General features: G+C 54.8%; 1 protein-coding gene across 2 annotated transcripts in view; it reads left to right on the top strand.

Moving 5' to 3' along the window:
• ADAMTS7 (ADAM metallopeptidase with thrombospondin type 1 motif 7) overlaps positions 1-23260 on the top strand; it is a 43985-nt gene extending 20725 nt beyond the window's left edge. Inside the window, exons 9-25 of one of the 2 annotated variants that reach the window (XM_079129368.1) lie at positions 7024-7159; positions 7802-7946; positions 8607-8699; positions 9074-9219; positions 10577-10746; positions 11065-11198; positions 12076-12196; positions 13440-13684; positions 13943-14084; positions 14529-14655; positions 15112-15325; positions 15641-17044; positions 17935-18087; positions 18523-18696; positions 18776-18922; positions 19953-20115; positions 22916-23260. In XM_079129368.1, the coding sequence (XP_078985494.1) occupies positions 7024-7159; positions 7802-7946; positions 8607-8699; positions 9074-9219; positions 10577-10746; positions 11065-11198; positions 12076-12196; positions 13440-13684; positions 13943-14084; positions 14529-14655; positions 15112-15325; positions 15641-17044; positions 17935-18087; positions 18523-18696; positions 18776-18922; positions 19953-20115; positions 22916-23073 (3872 nt within the window). In that variant the 3' untranslated portion in view covers positions 23074-23260. The remainder of the gene's footprint in view (positions 1-7023; positions 7160-7801; positions 7947-8606; positions 8700-9073; positions 9220-10576; positions 10747-11064; positions 11199-12075; positions 12197-13439; positions 13685-13942; positions 14085-14528; positions 14656-15111; positions 15326-15640; positions 17045-17934; positions 18088-18522; positions 18697-18775; positions 18923-19952; positions 20116-22915) is intronic. The other variant, XM_079129369.1, reaches the window with a different exon arrangement.
• The last annotated feature ends 3523 nt before the right edge of the window (positions 23261-26783 follow it).

The raw sequence follows: 26783 nt of genomic DNA, 5'->3' as shown, positions 1-26783 counted from the left end.
GGTATTGAACCCAGGGACACTTAACCACTGAGCCACATTCCCAACCCTTTTTATTTTGTATTTTGAAACAGGGTCTCACTAAGTTGCTAAGATGCTTAAGGTCTCTATAAGTTGCTGAGGCTGGCTTTGAACTCATATCCTCCTGCCTCAGCCTCCTGAGCTTGGAATTACAGGCATGCACCAGAGCGCCCAGCTTAGTTCCAGTTTTAAATGCAAATATAAAAACATTTAACATGTAGAATCATCACAATTGCATAGTTCATCTTTCCGAGCGCATTTTACTGGAATAGTGGAAATGCTGCACAAAACTAATTTGGTTATTTTCAAAGTTTTTCCTCTTTGATCTGTGCACATTCTCCCAACACTCTACCTTTAGCTTACTGATGAGTAAGGAAAGACCGAAAGGAAAAAGAACTCTAGGGTATAGGGTGGCCTGTCTTTCCTTGTTGTAGTCGATAACATGGTGATTGGCTAAGGCGCTTAAAAAGAAGAAAGGAAGACCGGGCTCCTTGTTGTTCCTGTTTCTAGATTGTCATTGCCTTCCTTCTGTATTGTAAGCAAATTCTGGTTCATGTGGAAAGTGTGGCCTCTGGGGCTGTTGTTGCTCCCCTCTTTCTCAGTCCTAGAAAGGACAAGCTCATCTTGGCGTCCTTGCTTTGCAGCTCACGGAACTTCTACACATTATGGGCCTCACTGGGATTCTGTAATCACGGGCAAAGCGAATGCTTGATGTACATGGGTGGCAAGGAACAGTGGACACAGACACTGTGGTTGTCTCCTCTGCTCATCCAAATGCTCCTGCGCATGACCTTGCTTACAAAACTCAAGTTCAGAGACATTGAGGATTCAAGATGGCAACAATAGAGCCTTAAGTCACCCCTCTCTACTCCCATTGCATTGTTTTTTCTCTAGACAACTTCTTTCTTTCTTTCTTTTGTTCTTTCTTTCTTTCTTTCTTTGTATTGGGGATTGAACTCAGGGGCACTTTACCACTGAGCCATACCTCCAGCCCTTTCTTAAAATATGTTTATTTAGAGACAGGGTCTCACTGAGTTCCTTAGGGCCTCGTTATGTTGCTGAGACTGGCTTTGAACTTCTGATCCTCCTGCCTCAGTGTCCTGAGCCACTGGGATTACAGGTGTGCACCACCATTTCCAGCTAGACAACCACTTTCAGTGTTGACTTTTCTAGCTTTTTTCTATATTTACTTTCATATTTCCAGGAAGTATTTCTAGACTCTTTCTCCATTTTTTTGTTTAGATATCATCTGGAGGGTTGGGATTTAGGCCCATTGCATCATTTCCTGCACCCACATTTGCTCCCCCCTACCTATCCCAGTGTAGTGATAACATATTTTGGCTAAATCCTTATTAAGTGCCTTCATTATTATGACTATGAACTAAGGGTTGTAACAAGATGACATTTCTTTTTAAGAACCAGTTCTTCTTTTTTTAACCTGCTTTTCTTTGCCTTTCATATTCCCTAATAGTTCTGTAAAATGCCTGAGTGCAGTTTTCCAAAAGGTAATCTCTATCAGATAATCTAACAGTTCCCTAGTTGCTTTGACCTTCTCCCCAATTTCCCTGTCTTCCAGTCTCAGCTGAATGCTTTTTAGGCCTGACCTAAAATTGCTGTGTAAAGTCTTCCTGTTTCCTGGATCCCATGCTACTTTTTGGGGATGGGAGAAGGTACCTTTTTGGTTTTATATTTGTTTTGGAGAAGCACATCCTCAAGTAGCTTTCTGAAAAGGGGTACAGAGAGGTAAATGGTTTGCCCATCTGAAAGTCTTTATTCTTCCCTCTCATCTGCTTGATAGTTCGATTTGATAACAGCTTCTAGGTTAGAAGTCACTCTCCCTCAGAACGTGGAAGGCGGTTTCCCACTGTCTTCTAATTTCCAGCATTGCTGTGGGGAGCATTCCGATTCCCAAGCTTTTGAATGTGACCTTTCAAAAAGTCTGGAAGCTTTTAGGATTCTCTGTCTCTCTTTCTCTTTTTTTGGTGATTTTAAATTTCACAACTATGTGCCTTGGTTTATTTTTATTTTGGGGCACTCATTGGACCTTTTTAATCTAGAAACTCTTGTCCTTTAGTTCTTGAAAATGTTCTTGTATTATTTACTTGGCAATCATCTATTTTTTTCTTTCTAGAACTCTTAATATTCAGCTTTTCTTTCTTATTTTCTAATTTTTGAACTCCCCCCCCCCCATATCTTTCTGTTTTCTGGGAGGCAGCAATTTATTCTTTTATTAAAATCCTTACAATCTTTATTAGATTTTTAAAATATTTTTCTATTGTACTTTTCATTTCCCGAACTTTCTTATTCACTAAATATTCCTTTTATTTTCTTATTTCACAAGTATAGTATCTTTTCTTCCTGTGGTTATTATAGTAATGTGGATTTTTTTCTTTTATTCTTCCTGAAATCTTTTTATTTTCTTTGGGTTATTAAAAAATTTTTCCTTTCATGTTAAAAGTTTTCTCTAAACATGTTCACTGTATTTCATACATGGAAGGAGACAGAGATACCAGTTGGGAGGTTTGAGGACTTGACCAGTACTCTTTCCTGTCACTCATGAAGGACTGAGTGAGATGGAACTGTCTTTCTGGGAGAACCTCAAGTGTCAGAATCTAAGATCTTTTTTTTTTTCTGAGTGATCATCTGAGAGAGGAATCTTCTAGTCTTTTCCTGGGAGAGTGTCAAGTCTAGCAGCATTATTCTGGCATCCAAAAAGAGGCACAGGACTTGTGGAGTGTCTCATCCTTCATTGTGTAGACTGTTAATTGTCCCTTTTTCTGTAGGTCCCTTTGCCTTTGGCCTTCATCTGTGTCTGGCATTCCTGGATCAGAGTTTTCTAGTTCTCCCTTTTCAGAGAGTGACCCCCAACCCTGCTGGTGGCAGTCACTTAGTCATGCAAGGGTGGGGAGGGAACAGAGGTCTGATTGGTTCTGAAAGACTTTGAACTGGACTTCCATCTCCATCCCTCCTGGCCCCTGGGGCCCCAAATGCCGAGCCTCCCAGATTTTGCTTCTCTGGGGTTTCTCCCGGCAGCCACCTGCAGCCACTCTTGTTGCTCTATCAAGTTAGCCACTGCTTGACTGTCTGCTTCCTGGTTTTCAGAATTTTGTTGACATCTTTTATTTGCCATCAATCACTTCTCCCTTATCCTTTGCCCATGTGGATTTATGCCTTGTTTATTCTTTAAATGTCATTGTGGACTTTGAAAGGGAGCAGAGATAAATCTATCTGCTCAATGTGCCACATTTCTCTAGAAGGCCCACTCAGCTGTGGGTTTTCAGCAGGTATGTGACTAGGCCCAGTAGGAATGTAGGAGTATGGACATTGGCTTCCCATGGAAGAGGGATTACTAGAGTGAGGAGTGGGATTGGAAGCAGAGAAAACTGTAGTTTGGTATTTAGGAACCTGGACTCTGGCCCAGGTTTCCACCCATATTAGCAGACAAGTTACAGTATTCCTTAAGCCTCAAAAATGGGGATAATGATGTGCCTGGGTTATGCATTTGCTATGAGGATTAAATGAGAAAATACCTGAAGCATTTAGCACAGTGCCTACCACGTGGCCAACTGTCAATACATGGTAATGACTATATTTTTTCCTCTATTACCAAGTGCTATATCACATGGGCTTGAGCCAGGGAAATGACCTAGGGTTGGAGAGGAGGGTGTCTCCTGCAGAGCAGAGCAGAGCAGAGAATGAGAGAACGTTGGAAATGAGAACAGTAGGTACCTCTGAAATACCCCCCAGGCTTGTTCCCAGTTGCCCCACCCAGGGTGCCACCCAATACCCTAGCTCTGGGACAGACAGACAGGCAAGTCTCTGTCCTCATCCAGTTGCTGGAATGTATGAGGGAATTGGCTCCAGGCCTGGGGTGAGGGTGGGAGGAGAGCCTGAGCCAGCAGGGCCTGCCAGAGCCCTGACACTGGGAAGAGCAGGGGAGACGCAGAGAGACAGAGCTACATGCTCCACTGATCACCGGGTGCTTGAGAGGAAGCATGCCAGCTCCCCAAGGTCAGTTCATCCCGTCACCTTTGCATCTGGGTGTAAGGCAGCAGGGGTATCTGAAGAGAAGGTGGAAAGAGAGGGGCACCCAAACAGGCAGTGGCATCTGCCTATTTCCCAGCTCCCAGCCTTGGGTCTCTGCTGGGGGTGGGACAGGAGACAGGCCCCACCCAAATGAGTGAGATTCATAAAAGGTGCCAAATTGAAGGGCGGGCAGTGTTTGCAGGACTTGGGGACATTCTCAGAGGCACAGGCAGACCATGCACTGTCCCTGTGGGACCCAATGACAACATCCCTTGGCTTCCTGCAAATATCTGTTACCAGGCCACTTAGACCCAGATATAACTGAATCCAGACTCTCACCCTTGCTGTGTCCACAGACCCATGTATGTGAAGCCCTGGGGGACAGTGGTGAAGGAGACAAACATGGAGTCTATGTGCAGGCCCTCGCCATCTGGGGGAGGCAGACAGATGACAATTTGAGGTGATTATTGCTGTGGCAGACAGCCCTGTGGGGTTAGTCCAAAGGCAAAGGGGGACACTCACCTCTCCTGGGGTCAGAGACAGATTTTGGAGAAGGTACCTTGGAGCCACCCACTAAAAATCATTGAGGAAGGAGGAAGCTCTTGGTGGAAGTCTGGGCCTGGCCAAGGTCAGGGACATGGGAGCCTGGGGTGTGCTGAAATCTTCTGGGGCTGGCAGTGGGGCTGGGGGGAACAGTTTCTGGACCCAGTCCAAAGCACTGACCTGAGGAACTCCAAGAGTCATTTTGGGCTGAGAAGAGCTTTGAGGAACCTGGGGTCATTAGGAAGTTGCTCTAGTCACCAGTAGCAGGCCCATGGGAGCCACCTGCACAGCAAGTCAGCAGAGGTCACTGTTCACGAGCCTCTTCTTGAACTGGGGGTCAGGGAGGGGAGGCTCTGCTCGTCCTTGCCCTCCAAGCCGGGGTTCCTGCAGGGAAAGAGATAGGCCTAGTCATGCGTGGGCCCTTCACTTCATCCATGGTGCCCATTGTGTAGTGGCTTTGTGACCAGAACCTGGGGGTGATGAGGGGAGAGGACGCACAGAAGGTCCCACAGGTGGTGGGCAGCTCTTTGCAATCTCAGGTGAGAGTGAGGCTCCCTTCCAAAAGTCACTATTGTCTGCTCTAACCCTGTTCAGGGGCTGCCAGCCCTGCTATAATTAGCACCAGGAGGGGCCCTGGAGGGGAAGGGCCGACAGGGCGTGGGGATCTGGGTGTGAGTCTGCAGCGTTGAGGAACCTGGCTGTGGGCCCACCAGAGGAAGGAAGGGCCGGCTTCTGGCCATCCCAGTAACTTTTCCCAAGTACACATTGCTATTTATTCTTCTGTAGCTTGAGATCAGCCTCTCGTAGATGAGTATGTGAGGCCCAAAGAGGGTACAGGGTAGCCTAAATCCACATAGCATCCACAGCTGGACAGAGCAGAACTTGAATTTCTGACCCCCCAGACAGTCCCTAGGCCTGGCTATGACCCTAAATCTAGAAGTGGGTGCTACGAGGGATGCCTCATGCTCTGTGTGTGTGTGTGAGAAGTTGGAACTCACAGATGGATTCAGTAGGTAGCTGCCGGTAGCAAGCCCATGCGAGCCATATATACAGCAGGTCAGCACTGGGTCCCAGACAGGAAACAGAAGGGCTGGGATGTGGACTGGGAGCTGTGGGTGTGGGGCTGAGGCACAGAAACCCCTCGGGCCCCAAGTTGGTGTAGCCTCTTGGCCAGGTGTAAATCACAGGGTCAGGTAAGTTCCCTAGTCCACATCCATTTATCTCAGCATGCTAGAGGGAAAGAGGGGCCCCAGAGCCAGGCTGGCCCTACTGTCTCCAGCTGACACTGCCGCAGCATGCAGGCCCAGGGAGCTCTGAGCCACAGCAAGCACTCGGAAACACTTCTTTCTCTCTGCCAGGCCTCAGCTGCCATAGTTTTGAACTTGTATTTGGGGTGAAGTCTTTGAGGCAGCAGGGTTGTCTGTGAGGAACCCTGTCCTGGGAGCAGCACAGTGAGTGGATACCAAGTGGGCATTGGCAGCTTGGGCTTTGGATCCTGGGACTCAGGGCAGGTGACAGACCATTCTGGGCCTTGTGTGTATAAGGAAGGGATGACAGTGGTCTTTTGCCTAGGGTGTTGTGAGAAGGCAATGTGTGGGTGCACGCCATGTACCCAGGGCCAGCCTGGCAGGTAGTCATCAGGGCACAGGGTGTGTACAACAGCTGCTCGTTTGCCACACCCATTTAGAGGGAACCGTTGATTCCAGGAGCACCCCCAGGGCTTTCAGTGGGATTTACCACTGAGTTCTCTGCAGCTCTGGGTGGGTTGGGGCCCTGTCACCAGCCAGGACTTCACACAGGTCTCCCCACCCAGGTCTCACTGCTAACTGGCCTCTACCTCTGAAAAGTGAACTCCAGAATTCTAACCACCCTCTCAGCCTCTCTCTACATCTACCTTGTTGGCATTGGTCCTGTTTCTCCAACCTGTCATCTTTTGCCAACCTTTCCATGTCCTGTGGTATCTCCTCTTTCCCTGCCAGACCCCAGGATCTCCTGCCTCTTCTCTTAGTCTGGTGACCCCCAATCCTGCCCACCTCAGTCAGCACCCTATGCTCATCTTGGCCTCCTGGCCTGACACCACCTGCCCTCAGCCTCCTAGACCAGAGAAATGGAAGGTTTCTGCTCCCACTTCCTATCTGGCTAGGACCCCCATCCTGCAGGTCCTGCCACTTCTATTGCCTCTGTCCAAATCCTTTCTGCCTGAGTCAGCTCCATCCCTGATAGTGTGGCACATTTCTTTTAGCCTCCACTGTCCCTGGGTCCTTCCTTCTGATTCTCCAGGACAGCAGAGAGCCTAGACAGCTGGTTCTCATGCCAGGGCATTCATGCGGTAGCAGGATGACCACTGGCCCTTAGGGGCAATCTAGCTGTGCACAGGGGCACACAGAGTGAGGTGGAGCAGAGGCAGCTGAGCCAGGCCTGGGATGTCCTCCCCAGGGCCCCTGTGCCTCCGAGTGCTCCTGTCTGCTGATGGTGTGTCTGGGCTGCCACATCTTCTGACCACATCAGCAGGAGTTCGTGACATACACAGGCTCTGCCTGCTCGTGTCTGCCAGTCTCTTTTCTGCTGCCAGGTAATGCTGGCTGGAGGAAGGCAGGGGGACATGGGGAGAAATAGAGGCAAGGAGGCCAACCCTGGTGGAGTGGGGAGGTGGGCAGGGTAGCCCCTGGGTTCTCTCCCAGAGTAGAGGGCTGCTTTCAGGACTTGGCTTTCCATGGATGACCTAGGTCTCTGCCTTTAGTGGGTCCTCAGAGGCCCTCTGTTGTGTCAACTGTGATGTGACATTCTCCAGACCCTGTCCAGCCTGGCTCCAGGGTCAGGGCCAGGGGTCGAGGCTGTGGGAAGTCAGAGGCAGGCCATGCAAGAGGCCCTCCAGGCTCTGAGGGAAGGGCACCTGTACGGCACCTGGAGGAGCACCTGCACCAGCAGAGCTGGAGTGCAGTGGGATAATAGCTGTGCCAAGGCTTGGCCTTGGGGGTGGGGCAGTTCAGCTGGCTGGAGTCCCTGGGAGATGAGAGGGTCTGGAGGGCTGTTGAGCTTGTCCGGTCACCTAGGGTCGGCTGAGCCATGTGGGGAACCGTGTTCTCCTACCCGGTCTACGAGTCGGGCTCTGCCCATTCCCACCTCACCTGCCCTCCCGGCCCCACTGAGGCTTCTCTGATGGGACAGATAGCCCCATAGCCCCTCACCTCCACTTCCTGTTCTGTCTCTATAGTCGTGGGTGGGGCCTGTGCCTGGACGATCCTCCTGCCGATGATATCATCGATTTCCCCTCAGTGCCACCTGGAGTCCTCTATGACGTGAGCCACCAGTGCCGTCTCCAATATGGAGCCTACTCTGCTTTCTGTGATGACATGGACGTGAGTGTGGGCCATGTGTGGGAATGGGGGAACGTAGAGGAGAGCGCTCACCAGTCTGCAGGTGCCAGCCTGGGAGAAACCCTGCCTGGCCTGGGCTCAGCCCCCATATTTGGTGCAGTGAGACATAAAGTGACCTACCTGTGAGAGAGGCCTGGGGTTGGGTGGCCACAGACCCAGGTCTGGATTTAGGGTCAACCATTTACCAACTGTAGGACCAGGGGTAAGTTGCTCAATGTCCCTGGAGCTGGCTTATAAGAGAGAAAATCAAAACTATATCTGGGGGTCCCGAGGAAGACTGCAGGAAGTTGTGGCCACAGGCATGTGACTGAGACTTGTGACTTGTAACAGGAATTTGTCCAGAGGAGTGGGCTGGGGCTGGGAGAGGTGTAGACAGTTGAAGACTGCTCCAAGTAGCAAACCTGAGCCTGGAGGTCTCTCCATAGGGACCCCTTGTCTCCGCATGGTTGAGAGGGGAGGGCGGAAGGTAGAGCAGACACAGTGGGCAAGAGGATGCCTCTGGGGGTTATCACATCTGCAGGCCCCTATGACGTGCCAGACCTATGAAGGGTTGCCCAGGGGACCCTTGGGGGCATGAGGGGGCAGCATGGGTGAAGGCACTGGGGAGTGGGTGAGGGTATGGCCCATGCCTCCTCCTTGCAGAATGTCTGCCACACACTCTGGTGCTCTGTGGGGACCACCTGTCACTCTAAGCTGGATGCAGCTGTAGACGGCACCCGGTGTGGGGAGAGCAAGGTAGGGGATGCTGCTGGTCCCAGTTGTGGGTCATGCTGGGAGAGGCCCACTTCCTACTGCGCCTGTCTGTGCTCTGGGGTCAGCTTAATTTACAGTGCCCTTAGCAGATCCCCAGCCCTTTCTGGCCCAAGTCCCCATCTACAAAACAGGCATTGGGGTAGGTCCTGATGCCATGATTCTCCAAGACATCTTCAGCTGGTTTATTCCCCACTGCTTCACGTGGGGCCTGGGTTGTGGGTGACTGTAAGGCCTCTCTCATGCCTTCCACCTCTGCCCTCTGTGTCTTTGGAGATCTTCCCACCTACCTCCTTCTCATTAGGGTGAGGATGGCTGATGGGTGGGGCGGGTTGCTCTGCCTCCATCTGTCTCTGTAGTGGTGTCTCAATGGGGAGTGCGTCCCTATGGGCTTCCGGCCTGAGGCTGTGGATGGTGGCTGGTCTGGCTGGAGCGCCTGGTCTGTCTGCTCCCGGAGCTGTGGCATGGGTGTGCAGAGCGCTGAGCGGCAGTGCACACAGCCCACGTGAGTGCTGGGCCTGGGGTGGGACTGAAGCACTGGAGCAAAATCAACAGATTGCAGGGAATTCAGCCTCTAGCTCTCACTGTTGTTCCTGTATTGGCCAAGTCCTTAGTGTCTGGGTCACCTTGAATCACTTCAGGGAATGACCCCATTGCAGAGAGGGAAACACTGAGGTGTAGATACTGGAGAAACTCATCAGAGGCCACACAACACAGAAACAGCTGGTTGGAGGGAAGCAGGAGAGGCCGGTGGTTAATGCTTAGTCCCTGGACCTCAGAGGATCAGGGTTCAAATCCCTTTGACTCCTCATACAAGGGCCTTCCCTGCCATCCTCTGGGCCTGTTTCCTTTGCTGTATAATGGGGTGATGACAGTGTCCATCTCAGGAAGTTGCTGGCAGGGGTAAAGGCAGGTAATGCAGGGAAGGCATTTTACCCACTATTGAACTAGCAAGCTCTCAGCAGGCACTGTTCAGTGTCATCAGAGGTGTGACGTGGGTCTGCAATGAGATCAGGCCAGCTGAAAGAATTGGGCAGCACTGAAGGGTAGCTTTGTGTCCTGGGGTGCTTCAGTTTCCCCATCTAAAAGGGACAATATTAAAACTCAGTGAGACACAGAGGCCAGCAGACTGAGGGGCAACTGACTCCTCTGACAGCCTCTTCACTTGGGATTCAGAACCAGCTCCATCTTGGGCCTTGTGCCTGGCCAGGGCTCTGGCCCATAACCCCTTCCTGTGTCCTGGCCTCTGGGTGAACCAGGTGGACCTGGCTACCTTGGCCTAGATGGGGGCGGAGTTCAGGTGCTGTGCTCTGGCAGCTTCCTGGCTGAGTGGGCCCTGGGGACTTCCTTTTGACCCAGCCCAGGGTGTTGTCACCAGGAGCAAGTCTGCAAGCATTCTTTAGTGTGCTGGGTTTCGTGGACTGGTGTCAGTAATGTCCACTGTGTGTTCCAGCAGCCCTCTGAAGAAGTAGCCTGGAGGATAGCTGAACATTTGCCCATAGCAGGCTGGGGACAGACCCTAGGCTTCTTATTTATTTATTTACTTTTAGTTGCAGATGACACAATACCTTTATTTTATTTATTTATTTTTATGTGGTGCTGAGGATCAAACCCAGTGCCTCACACATACTAGGCGAGCTCTATCACTGATCCACAACCCCAGCCCCTAGCCCAGACTTCTTGCTGCTACTTTCCCTTAGTTCCTTACAAATAGGGAGCATGTGTCTGGGCCAGAGGGTGGTCAGCCCAAGAGGGTAGAACAGTGTCAACAAAGATGGGTGGTGGTGGGGGGATACTGATCTAGCTCCAAAGTGGGCACTGATGGTGTACACATGCGGCTCCCTCTCTGGCTGTCCCCACAGGCCCAAATACAAAGGCAAGTACTGTGTGGGTGAGCGGAAGCGCTTCCGGCTCTGCAACCTTCAGGCCTGTCCCTCTGGTCGCCCCTCCTTCCGCCATGTCCAGTGTAGCCACTTTGATGCCATGCTGTACAAGGGCCAGCTGCACACGTGGGTGCCTGTGGTCAATGACGGTGAGTCCTGCCACCCATGGGGACACTGAGGCCCAAAGGGCTGGGGACATGTGGGCCCAAGGTTACCCACTGATATAGACAGGAGGCCAAGTTGTCACCCCCAGCCCTCAGCTCCACCTCCCCTGGGGCTGCCACTCACTCCTAGCTCCTCAGTCTGCAGCCTGTGGATAACTGCCAGCCCAGTCGGAGCCTCTAGCATGTTTGTGCTGCTCAGAGCCCCTGGCCTGCCATTGATGTGTGTTGCAGAGGGGCCTTTCTGGTGGCCTCCATAACACCTGCCTTGGCTGTTCCTGATGAATCCTCCACTTGGGCCCCCAGTGAACCCCTGTGAGCTGCACTGCCGGCCCTCGAACGAGTACTTTGCTGAGAAGCTGCGGGACGCTGTGGTCGATGGCACTCCCTGCTACCAGGGCCAGGCCAGCCGTGACCTCTGCATCAACGGCATCTGCAAGGTGTGCCTGGATAGCAAGAGGGTCTCCCAGGACCACCTGTCCCCACCCCCACTGGCAGGCACCAGGTCCTTCTCTGGTTCCTTCCTGACCCCTCTCTGGCTACTCTCCTCAGGCTGCACCGTTGGACATCCTAGCCTCTGCCCCCTTATGACCTCACACTCCCAGCCTCTGCACTGCCACTTTCCCACCTCATCCCCGCTGGCTGCCCACCGTTCCCCTGGCATGCCTGCATGGCACAGAGCCTAGGCAGTAGCTCCAGTGCTCCTGGCTGGGTGAGCCCAGGCAATGGTGGCCTCTACAATAGGAAGGGTTAACCAAGTGGCACCTGTGCCACTCAGGGCTCTGCGCTGGCAAAGTAAGCGATCAGTGTTTGGTAACAATTCCTGTTTTTATTTCTAGTAACAGTGATGGCCACTCCTCCCTGCCCATGTTGCCAGACACCTTCTTGCCCCTGCTTTTTGCCCTCTAAGCCAGTGGGCATCGGAGGAGGACCAATAGGGAGGTACTAAACTAGTGCCTCTGACGGTGAATTGTTTTTCTGGAAAATCCCTGTGCACACTGGTCAGGAGCCCATAGTGTGCCTACTCCTCTGCCCACCCACAGCCTTTTGTGAGACTTTTCCTGTCTCTTGGCTCATGTGATGCTCACAGTATGCTTTTGAGGAATGGATTGTTCTCCCCATCTCACATCTGGGAAACAGGCTCAGGAAGAGGTTCATGCAGGCTCAGACAGCACGACGGTGGTGGGGCAGGCCTCAGAGCAATGACTCCTGACCCCTACCCCAACTGTCTCCTCCCAACCTGGCAGAACCATGGGGCTGGAGACCAGAGAGGGCTGGCAGCCCAGCACAAGGGGCCTCCTCTCCCATGTGTTGCAGAATGTGGGCTGTGACTTCGAGATTGACTCGGGTGCTGTGGAGGACCGCTGTGGTGTGTGCCATGGCAACGGCTCCACCTGTCACACCGTGAGCGGGACCTTCGAGGAGACCGAGGGACTGGGTATGGGTTGGGACCGCTGTTGGGGGAGGGGGCTCGCTCTTAAACTGGTGGCCTCTTCCTCATCCTCAGGGCTTCTGTGATCCTCATCCAGACTAGAGACGGCAAGTCTGCCTGGAGCAGGATCCTTGCAGGAGTCTGGGTCCCCTAGCCCAGGTGTAGATATCTGTCCTCATGGGGAAGCCTCTGTCTCAAGGACCTCAGGCAGGGCCAGCCAGGCTTGTGTGTAGCCCTGTCCTTTCATCGGTTTGCTCTTTTATGAAGCTTGAAGGGCCACCCAGCTACACCAGTCCTCACTTTGGGGTCTGCTTAAGTGCTGGCTGTGTGCCAGGTGATGGCTGAAGGCCACACTGAGGTGAAGTGTTCACAGCCCAACAGGGTGCTAGAACCCTTCACTGGGACAGTGTAGCAATGCCCAGCGGGCTGAGAGGGCACTGAGGAGGAAGGTCCTGACCTGGGGGCGTCAGAGAAGACTTCCAGTTCAGAGGTGGAAGTGAGTTGAATGGTAAAGGACTCAGGAGACAGGGAGAGGCACCCCAGTCAGAGGACAGCTCATGCCAAAGCCCAGAGGCAGCAAAATGTATGCCCTGCCTGGGACCTGGGAGCAAGGCAGCTGCCTGGGGGGCCTTGACTGCCAGACCAAGCAGCTTAGGTTTCATCCCAGAGACACATTGCAGCAGGTTGGTTACACCACAGACTGGAGCCCAATCACATCCCATCAGACCATTGTGCAAATTACCTACCCTCCCTGTGCCTCCATTTCCTCAAATACAAAGTGGAATAACAGTAGTACCTGTGTCACATGGTTGTTGCCCTCGTGCGAACACAGGCACAGTGCTCTTGGCGTGGTGCTCTGTCCGGAGGGAATGTTCCATAAAGAGGATAAAAGCAAGCCGTGTAGGGATGAGGAGGCTGTGCCAGGGAAAGGTCCAGGCATTCTGGTGCTTTAGATTATGCAGGCCTCAACTATAGGGGCTAGACCCAGCGTGCGACAATGAGACCAGTTTAGGTTCCCAGGTAAAGGGGTCCTGGGCCATGGGCCATGGGCCATGAGAGCAGGAGTTGCAGGCCTTTGGGAGGCTTTGGTGACCCAGCATAGATCAGGCTTGTGGGGGAACTCAGAATCTGAAGTTAAAGTTGGAACCTTTAGCAGCAGCAGCAGCAGCAGGGGCAAGTGGAGGGAGGTTGGTGGGGGCAGCCAGCCCTCCTACCCAGGCACGACCCATGCACAACCCCTGGCCAACAGGGTACGTGGATGTGGGGCTGATCCCAGCCGGTGCTCGTGAGATCCTCATCGAGGAGGTGGCTGAGGCTGCCAACTTCCTGGCCCTGCGCAGCGAGGACCCGGATAAGTACTTCCTCAACGGTGGCTGGACCATCCAGTGGAATGGGGACTACGAGGTGGCGGGCACCACCTTCACATATGCTCGCATGGGCAACCGGGAGAACCTCACATCCCCAGGTCCCACCAGTGAGCCTGTCTGGATCCAGGTGCCTGCCTCCCAAGACCCAGGCAGGGGGAGCTGAGGTGGGGTCCCCAGGGCTTAGCTTCCATGGCAGGGTGTTGTCCTGGAGGAGTAAGCTCTGGGCCAGGCCCCACTGCTAGAGCTTCTATCTCAGTTTCCCCATCTCTAAAATGGTCCTCTGGTGTAACCCCAGTTCACAGAGGTACTGGGATGAGTTTCCATAGGACGCTCACTCTGGGTGGCAGGTCCTTGTGCTCACAGGGCCCCCATCTGCCTGCCCTAGCTACTGTTCCAGGAGAGCAACCCCGGGGTGCGCTATGAGTACACCATCCACAGGGAGGCCTATGACCAGAGTGAGGTTCCGCCGCCTGAGTTCTCCTGGCACTATGGGCCCTGGAGCAAGTGCACAGTCACCTGTGGCTCAGGTGAGAAGAGAGGTAGACACAGCTGCAGCCCAGCGGCTGGCCCTCTCTGAACTCTTAGGATGTGCCGGGCACAGGCTGTCTGCACACATGTGGCCACCTATGATTCTCACCCAGGACCTGAGGCAATCACAGATGAGAACACTAATTCAGAGAGGTCACATGAGCTGCCCAAGACCTCTCCTCTAGGAAGCAGTGGGGCTGGGCACCCAACCCACTAGACTTCACACTCTGCTGCCTTCCCAAGGGTGTCTTAGGGGGGTTTCAGGGGAGTGGGTGAGGTTGAAGTCTGGGAGGACGGTGAGAAGGAGGTGATGGAGTCTTGCTTTCCTCCTGACATGGGCAGTGAGACCCTGTTCTGGGAGGGTTCTGGCCCAGAGGGTGTGACTGTCTTTGGGCTGGGGCATGCTGGGTGCCAGGCCCAAGCTGAACCCCTATGGCTCCCAGGTGTGCAGAGGCAGAGTGTGTACTGCATGGAGCGTCAGGCAGGACTTGTGGATGAGGGACACTGTGACCCCTTGAGTCGGCCTGATGACCGCCAAAGGAAGTGCAACGAGGAGGCCTGCCCTGCCCGGTAAGCCTATTGCCCCCTCCCCAGGTGTCCTGGTCCTTCAGTCTCTGAAACCTTCGGGAAGAGAGGAAGGGTGGGCCATGGCTTCTTTCCAAGACTGAAGCCCTAACCCTTGGTTGTTCCTGATCCCAGCTTGGACCTGGGGTGCCCCTGGGCATCCAGCACCAGCCTAGACATCCCTGCCCACTCCCCTATAGGTCGCTGAATATAAAACAGGCCCCCAGCCTTGCCCACGTCCTGTACGGGAGGGTGGCAGGAGTGCAGAGGGCTGGGCACCCACCTGGGCTTGGAGCTCTGGGGAATCTTCCTCTGAACTCAGACCTGATCCTGGCTGAACCCTGAGGACTTGGAAGCCTGGCTGAACCCTGAGGACTTGGAAGCCTGGCTGGGGCCTCCTGCTCACAAGCCTGATGCCATCTGTTTGATGCCACACTAATGCCGCTGTGTGCCCCTCAACAGGTGGTGGGCAGGAGAGTGGCAGCTGTGCTCCCACTCCTGTGGACCTCAAGGCCTCTCCCGCAGGGCTGTGCTCTGCCTTCGAAGCGTGGGGTTGGATGAGCAGAGTGCCCTGGAACCTTCTGCCTGTGAACATCTTCCCCGGCCCCCTGCAGAAACCCCATGCAACCACCATGTGCCCTGTCCTGCCACCTGGGCTGTGGGGAACTGGTCGCAGGTGAGCAGGGGGGTGGTCTTCCATTGGCCTTTGGCTACAGATGGCCTGCGTGGGGTCACTTATTGCCTGGTAACTTGGGTGGGAGGGACCCTGGGCATTATAGGGTCCAGCCCCTACCTACAAAGCCTTGGGGACTTGGGTGCCCCTGACAAGCCATGGCTGTAAACCATTGTCTTGAGCTGGGTAGGACTGGAGAGGGCTGCTGAGAATTCTGCCATTCTTACATTGGGCAGTGGGCAGGTCAACCTGCCATGCCCAGCTTCCCCTGGCAGCCCCTCTCCTGGCCTGAGTCCCTGATTTTGGCCTCCCCTGTAGTGTTCGGTGACGTGTGGGACTGGCACTCAGCACCGAAATATCCTCTGCACTAATGACACTGGTGTCCCCTGTGATGAGACCCAGCAGCCAGCAAGCAAAGCCACCTGCCTTCTACCACCCTGCCTGCGGTCCCTGGATGCACTGGGCCCTGAAGGCTCAGGAAGTGGTTCCTCCAGCCCTGAGCTCTTCAATGAGGTTGACTTCATTCCCCACCACCCGGCCCCACGCCCTTTGCCTACCTCCTCACCTGAACCAGCGGTCATGGGCAATGCCATCAAAGAGGAAGACCTGAAGCTGGACTTGCCGGGGCCTGTGTTTGTGGATGACTTCTACTATGACTACAATTTCATTAACTTCCATGAGGACCTGTCTTATGGGCCCTTTGAGAATCCCAGCCCAGACCTGGGGGACACAGGGGATTGGGTGCCCCCACTGCAAAGCTCTCCTGCTGAGCCCCCTATGGATACCCCCTTGCCTGTCACAGAGCCTCCTGGATCCAAGGAAGAGGAATTTCAGGGAGCTTGGACTCATGGCTCTTGGCCTAGCCAGGCTGGCGACTCCCCAACCCCACCCTTGGAGCAGAACCCTGGGAATCCATTGGTCAATTTCTTGTCTGAGGAGGATGCTCCAGATGGGACTCCTGATCTTAGGATCCCCAGCTTGACTAAGTCCCCTGCTTCAGACAAAGACATGAAGATGCCTACTGCCCCTGGGAGACCAAATGAGTTCCTAGTGGGGGAGGACAGCCAGAGCCAGCCACCTACTCCATGGTGGGATGGGACCAATGAGATCTCCAAGGACAAGGAGGAAACTGCAGGCCGCAGGGCACCCCACCTGCCCCAAAGCCCCAGCTCTGTGTGGCCCCCATTGCCCTCCGTTGACACCACCCTTACCTCTCCTAGCCCTGACATGGTGGAGCTGTGGACAGGAGGAACTATGGCCTGGGGCCCTGCACTGGAGGGTGACTTGGGACCTGTGTACAGTCAGCTGTGGCCCACCATGGGGATGGACCCTCCCCCTCCTCCTCCCACAGCCCCCATGCCGGGGGTCTGGAGCAGGGACAGCTCCCTGGAGCTGGGGACTCCTACCTTTTCAAACCCAGGATCAGGCTCACAGGACCTACAAACTCTGGCAGTGCCAGAGACCTTCCTTCCAGTAGTGCCTGCTGACCTAGGGCATATGCCTTGGGTGACTGTTCTGAACCCAGGACCCTCAGGCCAACCAGAGTCCTCCAGCCCTGAGATGCCCCTGAACCCTGTGCTGCTGTCCACACAAACTCAAGACAGTCCTGCAGCAGGAGCCCCTGAGGCCCAGCCTGTGGAGCCTAGGCTGGCTGAGGAGTGGTCCCCTGCAGACCTGATGCCCATCAGGAATGCCAGCTGGCAAGTGGGGAACTGGAGCCAGGCAAGTGGTGCAGGGCTGGGGGGCTGGGAGTTTGAGCAGGGCCTTGGGGACTCCACTTCCTTGTCTAGAAATGAGCAGAGCAGGTCACAAGCCCTGTCCATCCTGCTTGCTGGAAGCCAGGGATTCCTGGGATTAGGAAACTGATAGTGCAGTGGGTGGAGGCTCCACGAGGTGGGAGAGCCTCATCCCAGCTCTGTCATGCAGAGCTCCATGGGGCCCTCCATGTGGCCTGTGGCCAGTCTGCCCCATAAGGCCTCAGTTTCCCATCTGAGCAGTGGGAACTGAGTAAGGAGGCCCATCTGCCTGTTCCTGAAGTCCCCAGAGGGCCTATTTCTGAGCACCACAGGGGAAGGCAGTGGTAGGCACAGAAGACACGCAGCCTGGGGGAGCATCCTGGCATTGGCTTGCATGCCTCTGGGGACGGGGAGCTCAGTTCACATAGCTGTGTTGGGGGAACTTAATCTCATTACTCCCAGGCCCCGCCCTGTATGGAAAAGAGTTGGCCTGTGTCCTCTCCCTAGGTCCCCAGATTGTCACTGTAGGAGAAGCAAACTTGTTCAGATCCCTAATTAGGGGAGGGGGGGGGGCTGGCTTTGTCTGGGGTTACCTACCAATTTGGCTGCTGGGACTAGAAGCCAGATCTCCTTTGCTAGCGATTCTGGGAAGTAACAAGCCTTGCCAGGGTAGCCGATGTGGGGTGCCTGCAGGTTCCAGCTGGCTGCTGGTGGAATTTGACTTCTCACAGTCTCCTTGGAAGAGGGGTGGAGGAGTCCATTTTGCAGATAGAAACCAGAAGGAGGGTCCCAGGTTGGCGGAGATCCCACTCACCAAGGCAGGCAACCCCCTCGCTGTGGGTGTCTGCCCAGTGCTCACTGTCCTCTGCCCCACAGTGCTCCACCACCTGCGGCCTGGGTGCCATCTGGAGGCTGGTGCGCTGCAGCTCTGGTCGAGACGAGGACTGCGCCCCTGCTGGTCGGCCCCAGCCTGCCCGCCGCTGCCACCTGCGGCCCTGTGCTGCCTGGCACATGGGCAACTGGAGCAAGGTTCGTGAGGAGAGGACCAAGCCAGGGCAGCAGCCCCAGGGTGTGAGGTGGAGCCCTGGGCCTCAGAGTCTGTGCTGCAAGACTGAGAGGACAGGGGAGGCACCACTGCCTGTCTGTGCCCTTGACTGTCTTCAAAGTTTTCAGTCTCTTCCTCTTCATGTGGTTCCACCTAGCCCAGCCTCTGCTCCTTTGGCTGTCTCCCTTCTCTGTACTCCCCCACCCCCCGACTTCTCTTCCACCAACTCTCCCTTAGTCCTTTCTCCATCTGTCCCATCCCGTGGCAGCCCTGCCTTGCTGCCAGGGCTGGCCACCCTTGGCTTCTCCCTGGGGCTGTTTGTCCTGAGCTGGAGGGGTGATCTGAGGCCTGCCCTGCCGTACTCCTTACCAGTCTTGTGTTTGGGGATGGTGTGCACACGCCTGTGCCTTGGTCCCTAGTGCTCCCGCAGCTGTGGTGGAGGTTCCTCAGTGCGGGACGTGCAGTGTGTGGATACGCGGAACCTCCGGCCGCTGCGGCCCTTTCACTGCCAGCCTGGGCCTGCCAAGCCACCCACCCGCCAGCCCTGTGGGACCCAGCCCTGCCTCAGCTGGTACATCTCTTCCTGGAGGGAGGTGAGGCCTGGGAATCCGGGGTGGGCACAGGGACACCCTCAGATCCTGGCCGTGCCTCTTACTTCCCCTGTCTTCCCAGTGCTCTGAGGCCTGTGGTGGCGGAGAACAGCAGCGTCTGGTGACTTGCCCGGAGCCAGGCCTCTGTGAGGAGGCGCTGAGACCCAACGCTACAAGGCCGTGTAACACCCACCCCTGCACACAGTGGGTGGTGGGGCCCTGGGGCCAGGTGAGCGGGGGGTGGAGTGCTGAGCAGTGCTCAGTAGGCTCTGTGGGTTCTAAGAGTGAACTGTTGGGTGTGTGCCAGGTACCGGGCTCTTTGCAGCCACTACAGAGACAGAGGTGACCAGACAGAGTCCTTGCACCCTGCCAGGGAGAAATAGATGAAGAGAAAAAATGGATGTGTGCTGATATGTCAGGGAAGGCCTTCCAAGGGAACTCTGTGTGGACACAAGGACTCATCAATGCCAAGGAGAAGGATAAAGAGAGCAGCATGTTCAAAGTCCTGAGGTGGCAACAAGGACCTTAGGGTATTCAGGGAACTGAGAGAAGGGGATGGAAAAGGGCCCCGATGTCAGGCCTGTTTGGGGCTGAGAGGTTCAGGAATTGCAGATTTGAGCCTAAAGTCAGTAGACCACATTTGTGTCCTTGTCCCACTGGCTGCCGAGTAACTCTGGGCAGGTTGTTTTGGTCTTGCTTGGCCATTGTTTTCCCATCTGTAAAATGGGCACAGCTTGTGGAAAGAAGATTGGAAGGGTTAAATGAAGTAATAACAACGAACATACAGAGCCTGGTGCAATGTTGGCACAGATTAAACCTATTTTTAGGACTTTGTAAGTGACCAGACCCCCAGCTGCTAACAGAGCCTGAATCAGCATGGCGGTCCTGGTTGACAAACATCTACCTTTTCCCCTCTGCTGCCCTTGGACAGTGGCAGATCCTCCCCCTGTTCCTTGGTCACCGTGGTGTCTTATCAAGTCTCTGCCCACTCTGCTCAGGCCATGTGGGCAGGTCTTCTGGGAGGGGCTTGCCCTGGAAGACTTGGGATGCTCCCTACTGCTCTCGTGCCCCTCCCCCAACGGGAGCAGATTCTGCCAGAGAGTAGGTCCAAGCACCACTGTGGGCCCTGGGGACAGGACCAGGCCCACCTAATAGGCTGATCTGGCACAGGGCGCAGGACTGGCTTCCCAGTAGCACCACCCAAGGGTGCCCGTGAGGGCTGAGCACAGGGACACTTACTCCCCTCCTTTCCAATGCAGTGCTCAGCCCCCTGTGGCGGTGGTGTCCAGCGGCGCCTAGTCAAGTGTGTCAATACCCAGACCGGGCTGCCTGAAGAAGACAGTGACAAGTGTGGCCATGAAGCCTGGCCTGAGAGCTCCCGGCCTTGTGGCACTGAGGATTGTGAGCTGGTTGAACCTCCACGTGAGTGACCCCACTGCCCACTCTGCCACAGGTCAGGGAGCATGTGGAGGACAGTGGGGAAGCAGTCATTGGACCGTCACCCTGCAGCACTGCTGAGCCTCCAGCTGTAGTCTGGGCTCGAGAGCCATGGGGTCGCGGTGTTCCTGAGGCCTCAGGATGCCGCGCTGAAGCTGCGAAGCTGGGGATGTGCTGGGACTCTGCCAAGGGGAATCCCAGCCACACAGGGCATCCTGCAGACAGCTTCTCTGGTCTCAGGGAGTGGAGGGGGCAGCCTTGGCCCCTAAATTGTTGTGTGACCTTAGGCAGCTTTTTCCCTCTGGGTCTTATTCCCCATACTGAGGCCAGGATATCCTGTGGCCATGTGAAAGCTGGGCCTGGGGGAGCTGCACACCCAGCTGTGGATGGTCCATTCCCAGCCAGGCAAGGACTGCCTGGGGTGAGCAATGTAAGCACGGGAAGGAGCCTCCCTCCAGGGTCTCGCTAGCTTCCAGCATTGTTGGTTTCCTGGCCAGCTGGGTCCTCCTGGTAAAGGACCTGAGCCAGAGGTGGCTCTGGACACCCCTCCCCCCAACCACCACCACTTCCTTCCTGCCCCCAGCACTTCAGAACACAGAACAGTATGGCCCAGGAGCCAACACCTGGGCTCCCTTCACCAGCTCTGTGGCCTTGGGCTCCATTCTTTCTTTGGGCCTTCCTTTCTGCATGCGTAAAGGGGCTGGCAGCCCTCATGCAGGGGTCCTGGGGGTGAAAGATCCAATGCTGCAAGAGGGTGTTTGGGGACAGTGACTTCCTCCCTCGTGGCATCCACTGTCATTCTCCATTGCAATGTCAGGGAGAATCTCAGGGCCACCTCTGGCAACTGAGGGAACCCCGAGGCTTGGCACTATGTACACTAAGAACAGCGCCTCAAGCCTATTGGCTGTCAGCCCCCTGTCCCCAGGCTATTGGCCTGGCCATCAGGGTCAGGGTCAGGGCCTCTGAATATCTGCCTCCTCTCCCTTGCTCAACACAGCCTTCTCTACCAGCAGCTGGCTCCTAGGTGGTCCTTATTTAGGGCCAGAGCAGCCACTGCTGTGCTTTCCTGTCCCCACCTCTGGCAGAGATGGCCCTCCTGCTTCAAGACCCAGGCCAGTCTCCTGCACCCCTGCCTGCTCTCACCTGCCCTCAGCATTCATCCACAAGCATCTTAGAGGTCTCCTGCACACGGCTCAAGCTGGGTGCTGGCCTCACAGCACTTACCTTCATAGCTAAGAGTGGCCATGGCTCCTCTTCATCCCTGACATGGGGCTCAGAACCAGCCAGGAGCTGGGTATTTATGATCCCAGGTGGTGAGGATCAGATGGGGGATACAGCAGGAATTGAGGCTCCACAGGACCTAGAAACTGAGGGGCAGGCCTGGCTCAGAAGGCTCTGGACTTGCAAGGTCTCCCAGGGGTGGGGGTGGTCTCCAGGGAGGGGGTTGTGTGGGGAGGTCAGGGCATCCTAAATGAGACTTTTTCCTGCCACCAGTGAAGGGTGCTACCCTGGGAGGCTATCTTGGAGTCCAAGACCCTAGAATCCCCAGGATGTTTTGATGGTTTTGTGGGATGGTGTGGCAGGACATTTGGAAATCCTGGAAACTCCAGGGTGTGAGGTCACTGTGGTAAGACAACTGGCCCAGCATGGCCCATCTGCCCGCCTGTTGAGGTGAGGGTTATCGACAGGAAGGAATCACAGCCTCAGAGGTTAGGAAGGCTGTTTCACGGTGTCAGGTCACCCCAAGCGACTAGATGCAGGTCTGTAGATGTGTGGTATGGAGTTACTGCCCAAAGTCAGGGTGGAGGGCCCTGCCTGCTGCCGTGTGCCCTCTGCCAAGCCTGGGGATGTCCCAGGGCTGCTGCTGCCCTCTTGCTCTTCCTCCCCTGGGAGTCTGCTGGAGTGAGCAAGACCCCTGCGGCAGCTGGGGGTTGTCAGTGGCAGCCCAGCCGCAGCACCGGGAGCAAGGCCAGGAGGCTGGAGTTAAGCCACTTCCCAAAATAGCTCTGATAGCCACTGGGCAGGGTCCCAGCCAAGCCTCATCCCCACCCCTGACAAACACAGCTGCTGCATCCTCCCTCCCCAGGGGGCCTGCTCTCAATTCCTGGTGTCCACCGATGGTCTGGACGGTCCTGACCAAGACCCCCCCTCAGGGCTTCATTGCACAGCTGAGAAGTGAGGGACTGGCCCAAGATGGGACTATGTTCTGGCCTTCGACCCAGAATCTGAGGTGGAACATGGCCTATGTCAGGGGAGGTAGTCACAGAGACCTGGCAGGACAAGTGTACCAGGGCTGAGGGGGGCGGTGGCAGGGTTGTGGGGCAGAGACCACTGCAAGCTGGCAGAAGTGTCTGAGACTCAGTTGTGTGCTAGTATCTGTCAGGTACCAGGGGTGAGCAGGGATGCAGACTGGTGGCCCCCGCCCCTGGGCAGGCTCTTTGGCTACTCACGGACACCTGAGGTTGTCAGGAATGGGATCTCAGGACCTTTCCTCCAAACCTGAACTCAGCAGTGCCAGTTCTCCAGAGTTCTGGGGATAGGCCAAGGGGAAGGACAACAGCTAGTGGCTTTCTACTCAGGGTCCAGGGGAGGGCATCTAGAACTTAGGGACCCAGTTCCCTGAGGTTGGCTGCTGAAGTCTCTTTAAGGCAGTTGGGTAGAAGTGGTGGCAGGTGAGATAGCCCAGGTAAAAATTCCAGGGAAATTCCTCACCCTGGGCACAAGTGTGGTAGAGCCAGGTGTTTCATTCCCTGGTCCTGACTGGTGGATCTCACCCCATTCTCAGGCTGTGAGCGGGATCGTCTGTCCTTTGGCTTTTGTGAGACACTGCGCCTACTGGGCCGCTGCCAGCTGCCCACCATCCGTGCCCAGTGCTGCCGTTCCTGTCCTCCACCTGGCCACGGTGTCCCCTCCCGAGGTCATCAGCGGGTGGCCCGGCGCTGACCCGAGCCTCCACCCGCACCTGCGCACTAGGATACACAGACAGACCACGCACAGACCTCAGCGCCCCACCTCGGGCTGCCGCGGAGCCCCCGCCTCTGGCGCCCTAATGGTGCTAATCCCGCGCCCCAGCCCTAGCAGCACGCTGGGGAATCCCCTCCCCTTGAAAAAAAGGTATTTTTTTATTCTATTTGTGCAACATTTATTATTATTGTTTTACATAAATGAGTATGTACTGTTCCAAAGCACAGCCTGGCTTCGTTTTGGATTTGGGGAATCTCAAGTAGAAACCATCCTCTAGGATACTCTGTTTACCTTCAACAGATTGCGGATTTTCATCTGCTTTGCGGGATTGGGGCAGGTATGTTTGTGGCGGGGAGATCGGCAGCCAAGAATTCCACACAGAGAATGGCGACTAATGTAGGCATGGAAGGCCCAGCATCAGAGTGGAGGGTGGCTTCCTATGGGAGGCACATCTGCAGAAGCTTGGGTAATGGGGGTAGGAAGGTCTTCTGGGCAAGGGATACAGCTTGGCAAAGGCCCGACAGTCCCTATCCACACCCCTTACCTAGTGCCTCCTGCTAGCAGCACCCCACAACCACATACACCAGCCCTTTCCCCAGGGACCCCCACTCTAAGGTCCTCAGAGACATGTATGCACTGTCAAATAACAAAGGCTACCTTGTCAACCACAGGACTACCTGTGATCCATGGGGTCTGGAATGCCCATGAACCCCTCTGACACTCTCACTTTAATTCTTCTGCACAAAGCTGTGGAGAGGGGAAGAGCAGACTAGTCAGTCTCATCCTTCTTGGTCCCCACTTGTCCCTTTCCTTTATCTCCATCTTCATGCTTAGAGATGGGACTGGGCCAGTCGAGGCTGACTCAGGGTGTTCCTTTCCCACCTATAAAACCTGGTCCCCTAGAGCAAGACTCTGGTGTACATGGCAGGAAGCAGCTGGGCATGAAGCTGCTTTGAAGAGGATGCTGGGCCCTGGCGGGGGGCAGGGAGTGGGGAAGGGCTGAACAAGGGCCTTTTTCCAGCTCATGTCTGCCCCTTCCCCCAGCTATGAGCCTTGGGCCTGGTCCTCTTAACACTTCCTCCTAAGTCCTCCTCCCAGAAAGTGTTATGCCCCTTCTCTAAGTTTGGGGCACTGAAGTTCCAAGAAGGGACACTTCTCACATTCTATTCTCCCATCTTCTAAGGTGAATGGGCCCTGCAGCCATGCAAGTGGCATTAGGCATGAGCCATGGCCACTCAGGATTGGGGGAATACATTGGAAATCACTCCTTGGGGATTGAGACCTTCAAACAGTGTCAGAGGGCTGAACTAATCAGTGCTAAGTGTCACAGGCCTGGCTCTACCTGGAGGGGCTGAGGAGTGGGTGGGGAGCAGGGGCAGCTGCCCGTAGGGGTAAAGAGGGCGTGTGCCCAGCTGTGCTTCCAGTCCCCTATGCTCACACCTTCTGGTCCTGAACACATCCCCTTTTCAGGTGAGAAGCCCACAGCTCTGAGGGAAGTGACTGGTCCAAGGCCACATATCTTGGTGACAGGCCCAGTGGAGGCCTCAAGTCCCCATCTCCTGTTCTGAACTCTGGACTGCCCTTAGCAGTTGACCCCTCTGACTAGGCAGGAGGAGGATCCCCTCAAGGCCCCTCGGGCAGTCTGTCAGAGGTCACTCAGGAAAGCAAGTCACTGGGAGTATGCATGAGTCCAAGCACCACACAGAGGGTGGAAGAGTGTCAGGCTCACTTCCTGTCTGTGTTTGTAGCAGCCCTGCTGGCCCAAGGAGGCCCGAGGGACTCACGCTCTGAGTAATGGTTTCCCAGGGCTTAATCAAAACTGCTCTCAGTGGCAACCTCTTACAAGAGATAGGAAGTGGGGTCTGGCACAGTGGCAGAGCCCTGGGGTCCCAGCTCTGCCATTACTATTGTGACCTTGGGAATCTCTAGACTTGCTGAATCTGTGTTCCCAGAGGAGAAAGCAGCGTCCCAGGTCATAGCCTGCTCTATCTGGAATCTCACTGGAGCTACCATCCCAATCCCTGCTTTATGGAAAGACATTTGGTCTTAATCATTTTTGTGTTTTTCCAATGATGGCTGGGGGTTCCCCAGTGGCAGCTGGGCCTGAGCTGTCAGCCCAGGCAGGAGGCAAACAAACTGTGACTCAGGCAGGGCACGGCACAGCTGGCGGGAAGAGGGTGCCTGCTGTCTGGCAGGGGCTTCTCCAGGCACAGCAACAGTGTTCCTCTTTGGCTCCCAGGCTCTGCCCTCAGCCCTCAACCTGCTTGGTGACAGCTCTTAGGGTCTCCTAGAATGACCACTGCTGACAAACACATAGTGTTCTACCCCATCAGAACCAAGGGCAGGGACACCCAGAACCACCAGGCTGGCAGGTTGGAAAGGCTGCCATCCTAGCCCCTGTCCCACTCTCCAAACTCTTGGGGCAGGCCTGTCACAAGGAACTATAACTGCCTTTCACAAATTACTTTATTTTTTTCCTTTATAATTTTTGAATTATACTTGAAGACAGCATAGAAGCTGCTGTGATATAAATGGACAGTCACCCCTTGTCTCCAGCTGCCAGGCAGGGGTGGAATGCTCAGTGGCACACATGGGGCTTTGCATCCAGCTTCTCACCTAGGGGAACTTCCCCAGGCAGGCCCAGCCACCCAGCCATTCAGCTGCCTGGTCATATGGGGGATGATAATATTGCAAAGCTACTGTGTAGTATACATTTAGTTTAAAAAAAATAAAAGACTGGGTATTTGCCTAGAGTACTTCCTATATCAATATAATGTAGTTGAAACCAGAATTGTTCCCAGCAATCTGTAGTCTGCTATCAGCATGACTACAGGTAGTGGCTGAGGCTACCTAGGGTGAGGAAAGGGCCAAGCAGAAGTGAGTCAAGGCTGGAGGCAAAGGAGGCACAGAGGGAAGAACAATCCGGAGGCTCAGGTTTACATAAATACATACATGGGAGTTGTGCACACAAAATAGAACTTGTTATATAAAATAGATGTACAGAATCTAGAAAAACCTTGATAAAATATCCTATAAAAATATAAACTGTAGTGAAAATATACAAAAGTATTAACAGGTTCAACCCATTAAAAACCCCATTGATTTAAGAGTTGGGAATTGCCACTGGGTGTGAGGGAGCTTCCCTTGCCTTGGCACCTACATCTAGGTGAGCAAGCTGGAGGCCACCCTTTGGGTTTTCCAGTTTCTGGGCCGTGTCTCAGCCTGCAAGGGCCACCACACAAGGGCCATGGGTTGGCTGTGGAGCAAAGGTTCAAATGAACAGCAGTATGGAGCAGCCCCTGCCAGAAGGGGCACTTGCCATGGTGGCTGGTGGAGGTAGGGGTACCTGGCGCACTGGAGGGTAAGAGGTCTTTCCTCAGTAGCAGGAGGGAAGGGGAAGTGTTGGCTCAAATCAGTGGGACCTAAGGCTCTGGAAGGAGTCACTCCATCCTGTCCCCAAACTGGAACCAGGCCATCCATTCCCTCTCAGCCCTTTGGACATTAAGCACTTTATTCCAGAAAGAAATTTCAAGACAGTGTCCCCAGTCCATCTCCTCTGGGATCTCTCTTGCTCACTGCCTCATGCTTGCTAGGCAGGTGCTCTACCACCTAGCTACCCCCATCTCCACCAGGTGCTTTTTAAGATACATTTTTTCAGGGTAAACTAGATAAAACGAGTCCATTCCTAA

The sequence above is a fragment of the Sciurus vulgaris genome (assembly GCF_902686455.1).
Source record: "Sciurus vulgaris genome assembly, chromosome: 2".
In the NCBI taxonomy this organism is placed as follows: domain Eukaryota; kingdom Metazoa; phylum Chordata; class Mammalia; order Rodentia; family Sciuridae; genus Sciurus; species Sciurus vulgaris.
Note: the sequence above shows the minus strand (reverse complement) of the source record. Positions and strands in the feature narration are given on the sequence as shown.